The 8841-nt window shown below is 41.2% G+C and overlaps 1 protein-coding gene across 4 annotated transcripts in view; it reads right to left on the reverse strand.

Annotated features, from left to right (window-relative positions):
- Nucleotides 1-7505, reverse strand: part of LOC139316509 (WASH complex subunit 2-like) — a 48853-nt gene extending 41348 nt beyond the window's left edge. For 3 of the 4 annotated variants that reach the window (XM_070943253.1, XM_070943252.1, XM_070943251.1), the window contains exons 1-4: nt 7289-7505; nt 5483-5647; nt 4050-4115; nt 1944-2114 (exon numbers count right to left, since the gene is read on the reverse strand). In XM_070943253.1, the coding sequence (XP_070799354.1) occupies nt 1944-2114; nt 4050-4115; nt 5483-5647; nt 7289-7462 (576 nt within the window). In that variant the 5' untranslated portion in view covers nt 7463-7505. Of the gene's footprint in view, nt 1-1943; nt 2115-4049; nt 4116-5482; nt 5648-5921; nt 5965-7288 lie in introns of those variants that run through there. The other variant, XM_070943254.1, reaches the window with a different exon arrangement.
- Nucleotides 7506-8841: the final 1336 nt, after the last annotated feature.

Below are 8841 nucleotides of genomic sequence, written 5' to 3' on the forward strand. Positions count from 1 at the left end.
AATTGGATTCTTCTACCTCACCTTGTAACCTTTAACTTTATTCATCATTCTTTAATGGAAGGAGGATACTGGGCTTATATTTTACACTAAGCAAAACAACAACAACCCACATAGCACTAATATTTCACAGAACTTTCTATAATCATCCAGAATCGCAAGACAAGAAAATAGTTTTGAGACATACTCAGCAGTGGTGGGTTGCTCCCGGTTCGCACCAGTTCGCAAGAACCAGTAGTAAAAATTTGTAGTAGTTCGGAGAACTGGTAATAACATTGGCTGGCCACGCCCCCGAACCGATCCCCAGCCTAGTCGCAGCTTGCTTACTCCGCCCACCTCATCAGAGACTTTTTTTTTACTTTTAAAAGCATTTTTTCTACAACCTCTTCGGCCAAAGAGGTTGTAGAGAAAAAAATGCCTTTAAAAGCCTCTGGTGATCCCAGCTGAGTTGCCTGATCGTCAGAGGGTTTTAAAATCATTTTTTTCTGCAACATAGAAAAAATGCTTTTAAAAGTTAAAAAAAAAAAAAGTTGGCCACACCCACCGTCACATTACCCCAAGCCACGCCCACAAAATAAGCCACACCCACAGAACTGGTAGTAAAAAAATTTAGAACCCACCCGATACCCACCCTCTACCTCTATAAATAGTCCACTTAATAGTATTAGGAATTGGATGAAAGGGAGCCTATGGTTGTTCTTTCGGGAAACTGTACAGATTACAAACAAAAAGGGATGCTTTGTCCGCTACATGGAGGGAGTTTAAAATTGACAAAAAAATAAATATATCCCAAATTGGGATCATGTGACTGTGGGACACTAAAACTGGTTGTAAATACAAGCCAGTTGCCAAGTGCTGAATTGTGATCATGTGATTTGGAGGCAGGACAATAGTTTTAAGTTTTAATTTAGGTCACAACAGTTTTTTTAGAGGCCAATATTAAGTAAATGGTCATAAGTTGAGGACTACCTTTAGTTTAGCTCTTACAAGCAAAGAAAATCTGCTTCCTCAAACAACCCCAAGAGCTGGTTTTTATTTGTTTATAAAAATGGGAAGGTATGGTTTACAAATACAATTATTGGACAACAAACAAAGGGAAAGCGAACCAAGGAAATACTAGAAAAGTACCACATGGGCATACAGTTTCATTAAAGATTGGTGCCTGCCTGAGTAATACATTAAGAAGTCAACATGCATTGATTGAATAGGGTAATTTGATTTAAACCTATGAGATTTAGAGTCCCTCTCTGAGGGAGATCGGTGGCTCACATAAATGAAATTAAACTCTGTCGCAGAGTTAAGATGGAGTTGTAATCCCATTATTTTTAAAAAATAAGATCCAAGAGCAGGGGTGGGCTGCTGCGGGTTTGCAGGGGTTCGGGAGAATCTCTAGCTAAGATTCTGTGCAGTTCGGAAAACCCTCAAATCCCACTCCTGGCTGGCCCCGCCCACCCCTCCCAGGAGTCCCCACGCAGCCCGTTTTGGATGCAGGTAAGTGCAGGGCCCATGCAGAGGCTCAGGGAAGGCGAAAAACGGGCCTACCAGAAGTTTGGGAAGGCCGGAAATCGGCCTGTTTCCAGCCTCCAGAGGGCCTCTGGAGCCTGGGGAAGCCATTTTCACCATCCCGGAGGCTCAACAAAAACCTCCGGAGCCTGGGGAGGGCAACCTCCCCCCCACCCGCCGCCATGGTGCAGGAGACCGACTAGGTCATGCCCACCCAGCAACTGGGCAGAGAACCCCTTGCTAAAATTTTTGAAGCCCACACCTGTCCAAGAGTATATAAACATTACTGACCAACAGATATAAGCCAGTTTAAGCAGGACTCTCCTCATTTGGCTTTAATGTATCAAGAGATTATCATTGGCCTGAGGTCATTAAATAGCTTTTACTACTGAATAAGTTAAACCAATAAAACCGAAATGACCAGAAATACCAAGTCCCATTACCTTAGGCTCCAGTATTAGTTCCAGCCTTTCATTGGTTTCTTCTTCGGAGTCTGAGTTCCCTGCTTTGATGTCCAGTTGTTCAAAGGCACTGTCTAATACCTGCAGCCCAAAATTGATGGCTTCCTGAATCTTGGGAATCAAATCAGCTTCTTTCTGTTCACGGGTTTTCTCCTACAAAATCAAAATATGCCGATCCCATATTTTTCATATGCAATGGAAGAAGTTCTAATTTTTGGTCATCACTGAAATTACTTTCAATAAAACTGATTTGCAATGAGGGTGAATATTGAAGGCTGGAAAGTGGGACCAATCTCAACCATTATTCCCATTATCCTTGTGAATGACCCACCCTCTGATTCCCGTATCTTCCTCAGCCCACCACCTAAAGTTTACCAATCCCCAAAGGCAAATACTTTAGTCCCCTAACACTTAACTAGTAATCCCATCAATTCAGAAGCTGGAAATAAAAGTGTAGCCTCTGATAAAAAGAATTATCCAGTTAACTAGTATTTAATTAATGCTACCTCTACAAAGATGTAGTGAAAAGATTGAGCCCATAGGCAAATCTCTATCTCCTCCTAGAAGCTCTCTGGATTTTCATACCTTGATAAGGCCTCCTATTTTAAGACAATTTAGTAACTCTTGTACCATTACATGCTTTCCAGGGAGCACCTCACCAGGCCTCTCTTTCCTATTCCCAAGAGAGGAATAATAGGAAGAAATAGGATACATACAACCCATCCTATTTTTTCTGATTATTAAAAGGTCAAAATATAAAACAAGAAAATGCCACATTCTGGCTGTATACCATAAAGAAATGCAATCAGAACATTCACTCCTTTCTCCTTTCCTTGGTAGACAAACCAATCTCATAAATAAAAAAAATATTAAAAGTACATGTAAAATATAAAATCTCTTTTCAATTTTAAATTAAAAAAACACAAACATCCAACGGAGGAGAGGACAACTTGCAAAACTGTGCAAATTATTGGTCACTAAAATAAACAGAAGAAAAATTCTGGAAAAAAATCTACTCAATGATCTGAATAGAGCACAAAATAGCAATGCACGCGCTCTGCTTGGAATATTATAGATCACAAGCTAAGAGTACAAAATATTAAAGAGCAAGAATATTCCACAGAATAAAAGGGCGCGTCTTTGGGCACATCACAATGTGTAAAATGTTGAGACTTTAAACAATTCCTTAACTTGTAGAGAGAAAATTTAGATTTCAGTACAACACAGAAACAAATGAGGATCCTAGTGCAAATTAAGTGCATTGCCTATTTTTTGTAAAAACAGAAACTCTTCAAACAAAGCAGACGTTGTGGGGAGCGAAGTCACTTTTTCCCAGCTTTGGTCCAATGACTTCTTTGGTGTTTTGCCCACAAATTAAACAACAATTTTTCAATCTCTAGCAGAAAGAGAATTTCTGGTAATCTCATTCTGTGCATGACTCAGCACATATGCAACTCTCTTGGGGATGTGTATACGACTGAGCCTGCCTGGCAAATGATGGTTCATCGCACAGCCAGCCAGATTGGATTTGGCAATTTTGTCCACCTATCAAGTCATTTCCAAGGACGTGGGCTAGGCAGATGTGGATATTTGATGATGTTATTATTATTTGTTAAATGTATTTGCTGCCTATCTCACTGCTACTCTAGGCAGCTTGCAACAATAAAAAGGAAGAAATGAAAAGAGGGTGAAGAGAAGATACAGAACAATAAAAGAAACAATGAAAGAAAACACAACAAGAAACACAACTATATGATGACGACCAAAAAAGAAAGATGGGCAGGTAGAATATAGAGAACAAGGTGGGAAGTGGCGTCTGCCATCAACCCAGCAGCTTCCTCCAATGTGGAACTTTCCCATTTAGACGCCAGGTCAGCTGGCTTTTATATTATATTTTTATATTATTTATAAAATATAATTTATATTTATATTATTTATAAATATTGGTTACATTCACAACAATGAAGGCAACATTCTGATTAAAGTGTGGGCTTTTGCTTGTTCATATCCTTTCCATTGTTCCCTTATAGCATTTTAAACAGATTGGATTTTACCCAAAAGGACATTATTTTAATGTATTAAACTTGCCTGTTCTAATTTCTCTCCTCCTTCAGTTTTGGATACGAGTTCATCCATTTCATCATCATAAACTCTCTATAAATAAAAACAAAGTAATTCAAATGAAGATTTGGATACAAATTCATCACTTCATCAAGTGTTTATAAACAAATAATTTCAATTAATACTTAATATCAATTACACATACTTTTCATGTGGCAGAGAAATAGGAGGAAAGTGACGTCCTTCAGTTTTAAGGAAACCTAGTCTAGGTCTGGCCAGATCTGGCAATGATTGTCGGGAGGTCCAACCTGCCACTGGAAGGTGACCAAAGATGACTCCTTTGTCTCACTCTCCATGTTAACGGTTATAGCCTGTTCACTAACCAGATACAACTAATAAATGTGGGGTAAACTCTTTCCCTAAAACACAAACTCACCTTGATCATACTTGAAACCAGTAGTGGATAGTGGAACAAGTCAAACTTTTATCAGTCCCTATCTTACGACACACATTGGATCAGATGTATGTATTATCCCTGGCTCTTACTATGAGATTCTAAGCGACCACTAAGGCACGGGTGTCAAACTCGCCATATCACGTTGCCATCACGTGATGTTTTGCAACGCTTTTCCCATTTGCAGAGCTGGGGTGGGCGTGGCCTGCCCATGAAGCATCTGCCCCGCAGGCCACCAGTTTGACACCTCTGCACTAAGCAAAGCTCATGTTGACAAACTCCTTGTTAGTTTGTGTACACCTGAGTTCGAGTGGGATTCATCTGTCATTTCTACTGCAGCTCCTCAAAATCGCTCAATCTCACTGCCATGGCCATATATTTATGCATACTTAACTATTTTGCTGGACTGTAATCCCTCACCAGTACCCTATCAAGGTACCCTATCTCTGCCCTATCTCTATGCATTCATGGATATATACATAAAGCATGGAGGTGATACTCTGGCCAGTGGGAGACCATTCAGTCCAGAGAGTAGAAAATCAGCAATTTAATTTTTAAACAAAGCCAGTTTGGTTAGTAGTTAAGGTGCTAGACTAGAAACTGGGAGACTGAGTTCTAGTCTTCTCTTAGGCATGGAAGCTGACAGATTATTTTGGCCCAATCCTGTCAGGAAATTGAAAATTATTCCTATCAGGAAATTGAATTTAACATGGGTTAATGCATGATTTTCAACAGAAAATCTCACAATACTAATGGCTCCACTAATCATAAACTCGTTTATTTAAACCTTTAGTTTTCTATTATTTGATATGCAGCTATTTTAAATTGTATAAAAAGTTTTGCAATAATTAAAGATGCATTGTATGATAAATAGAATAACTATTTTAAATAAACAAATAACATGTTAAACTGCAACTTCTTTCAGATCACTTTTCCTTATCAGAGCTGAAATCTGACATTAATCTTTCTCTATTCATAACACAATATATAAAAGCAACATACTCACATTTTCAATGAACTGCATATTTGAAAGCATGAGGAAACCATTGAAGACATTATGCAGGCGACAATCTATACTTTTAGTTTCATGAATCAGTCTGTCCATCTGCTTCTTTATTTCATGGGTCTTGGAGATTGTTTGCTGGGAGAATTCTTGCAGAAACTGCAAAAGCTGCCAAAAATGTGTACAGAATTTAAATCACATTGTGGAGGGAAGGAGAGGGGGTGGGGGGAGACTCTAAAAGGTCTGCCATGTTAAGTTTGAAAAGATATGGAGCATCAAACCTATTTTTTTTTAATTTAAGAAGCCTTTGGATGCATTTCCAGAAAGTTATAACATAAAATGATGAGGCGAATCAACGACTAATAAAGGGGCCTAAAGAAACAATGGATGGAAACTAATCAAGGAGAGAAGAAGAAACTTCCTAACAGTGAGAACAATTTACCAGTGGAACAGCTTGCCTTCAGAAGTTGTAGGTGCTTCATCACTGGAGGTTTTTAAGAAGATAATGGGCAGCCACTTTTCTCAAATTGTACAGGTAGTCCTCGATTTACAACAGTGAACATTCAAAGTTACAACAGCAGTGAAAAAAGCGAGTTATGACCATTTTTCACACATACGTCCATTGCACCATCCCCATGATCACGTGATCAAAATTCAGACACTTGGCAACTGACTCATATTTATGACGGTTGCAGTATCCCAGGGTCATGGGATCCCCTTTTGCGACCTTCTGACAAGCAAAGTCAATGGGGAAGCCAGTTTCCCTTAGGAAGCGTGTTCCTCATTTAACGACTGCAGTGATTGATTTGTGTTGCAAGAAAGGTGGTAAAACGGGGCAAAAAAGTCACTTAGCAAATTTTTCACTTAGCAACCTAAATATTGGGCTCAATGGCGGCCGTAAATTGATGATTATCTACACAGGCAAGCCTGAGGAGAGTGGGGTGCAGCCAGTACATTGTTCCAGGGCTCATGAAGGGGAAATTTTTTTTAAAAGAATTTTTACAAAACCAAATTTTTAAAAAGAAAAACAATACTGGATATATATATACTTCATATTCTATATTTTGTGTGTATAGCAAAACCGCCTTGTTTGACATAACCTTTATTAATCTGAAACTCAGTGATCTATTGAATTTTAATTTCACTACTGAGGACCCAGATTGTTGGGGGCAATATGCTAATTTAGTATACTGTCGATTGTTGTAAGCCACCCAGAGTCCTCGGAGAGTGGGCAGCATAGAAATATGATTGATTAATAAATAAAAATACTTATTTATTTCAGCTCGCAAGTTTAGTTTCATTTCGTTTATGAATAGAGATCATGTTTCATTTTGGTTTAGGGATGGTTCATGAAATGTACGGCACAGGGTCTCTTGCTTGGGCAGGGGGTTGAACTAGAAGACCTCGAAGGTCCCTCTATTCCAGGGGTCCCCAAACTTGGCCGCTTTAAGACTTGTGGACTTCAACTCCCAGAATTCTCCAGCCAGCGCAGCTGGCTGGAGAATTCTGGGAGTTGAAGTCCACAAGTCTTAAAGCGGCCAAGTTTGAAGACCTCTGCTCTATTCTGATCGGTTGGTTGATTGATTGAACAGAGCGACCGGCAGCCCAACTGGACGGCTCCCGAAAGGGGAAGTAGGGCTCCTCCTTTCTAAATCGCCAGAGCAAGGAAAGCTCCAGCACGGTGAAAGGAAGCTGCCGGGGGAAATGGGAACGCTGGACCCTCTTCCCCTGCAGGCGCCCATAGCCTTGACCTTGATTCGGGGCTCCCCCAACCCAAACCACCCCAAGCCCAAGCCGCCTGTGTCTTACCCCCGCGTCGGCTGCCAGGGACCAGGTCTGGCTCCTGGAGCGAATCTCTTCCAGGGACCAAGCGCGCTCCCAAAGCAGCAGCGCCACCGCCGCCGCCGCCTCCTTGGTGGCTCCGGCTCCGGAGGAAGCCTCCGTGTCATCCGAGGCGGAGGAGGACGAGGTGGGAGAAGACATCGCCGCTCTGGCAATAGAAGCGTCCGCTCTCTCTCCCCCTCCCTCCCCCTATGTCTCTCAAAAGCCGCGGCAATGGCGTCCGTCAGCTGACGCTTCCCACGTGACCCGCGCCTCGGAAGCGCCCTAAAGTGGGCCGCCCCGACGCCCCCGTCAAGTGACTTTCGGCTGGAGACGCTTCCGCCAGAGCTGTGCGTGAGAGCTTCAGGACTGGCGGAAGGACGACGGACGAGGAGGAGAGCCCGGGATAGAATAGAATAGGATGGGATGGGATGGGATGGGATGGGATGGGATGGGATGGGATGGAATAGAATAGAATAGAATAGAATAGAATAGAATAGAATAGAATAGAATAGAATAGAATAGAATAGAATAGAATAGGAGTAAGAGTAAGAGTAAGAGTAAGAGTAAGAGTAAATTTAAGCATAAGCGTAGGACTAGGACTAGGACTAGGACTAGGACTAGATCCCAGAGCTATAATTGCACTCAACAATGAACTAAAGGGCCATCATCAGTGATCTGGGATAGAATAGGCTGGGATGGGATGGACTGGGCTAGAAATGGAATGGGATGGGATCATAGAATAGAATAGAATAGAATAGAATAGAATAGAATAGAATAGAATAGAATAGAATAGAATAGAATAGAATAGAATAGAATAGTAAGTAAGCTTAAGCGTAGGACTAGGACTAGGACTAGGACTAGATCCCAGAGCTATAATTGCACTCAACAATAAACTAAAGGGCCACCATCAGTGAGCTGGGATAGAATGGGATGGGATGAACTAGGCTAGAAATGGAATGGGATGGGATCATGGGATGGGATGGCATGGGATGGCATGGGATGGCATGGGATGGGATGGAATGGAATGGAATAGAATAGAATAGGATTAAGTTTAAGCGTAAGTATAAGCATAGGATTAGGACTAGGACTAGGACTAGATCCCAGAGCTATAATTGCACTCAACAATGAACTAAAGGGCCACCATCAGTGAGCTGTTGGACAGTATTACTTGGTCTGTTGTGTGGATGTTTGGGTGGTTTAAGGGTGGGGAATTGTGGTGGGTGGGAGTGTGTTTGGGGATTGTTATGTGTGTTGGACCTGGTCTTTGGGTGTTAAGTGAATTTCGTTGTATGGGTATACTGTGTATACACCGTACAATGACAATACAGTTATTAAAGATTAAAGACTAGGACTAGGACTAAACTTTATTGTCACTTTGAACGTACAACTAATTGGCATATATTAAAATGAAGTTTTGTTGCACACAGCTCTCAAGGCTATGAAGCTCCAGTTGGAGGTTGTCCGGTGGCAGGCAATAACCATATTTTTCTTATATTTCAAGAAGAGGGTGATTAATAGGGGTGAACCCAAAGATGCTT

The sequence above is a fragment of the Pituophis catenifer genome, unplaced genomic scaffold (assembly GCF_029215685.1).
Source record: "Pituophis catenifer annectens isolate HBS135680 unplaced genomic scaffold, rPitCat1.0.hap2 SCAF_4, whole genome shotgun sequence".
NCBI classification, from domain to species: Eukaryota; Metazoa; Chordata; class Lepidosauria; order Squamata; family Colubridae; genus Pituophis; species Pituophis catenifer.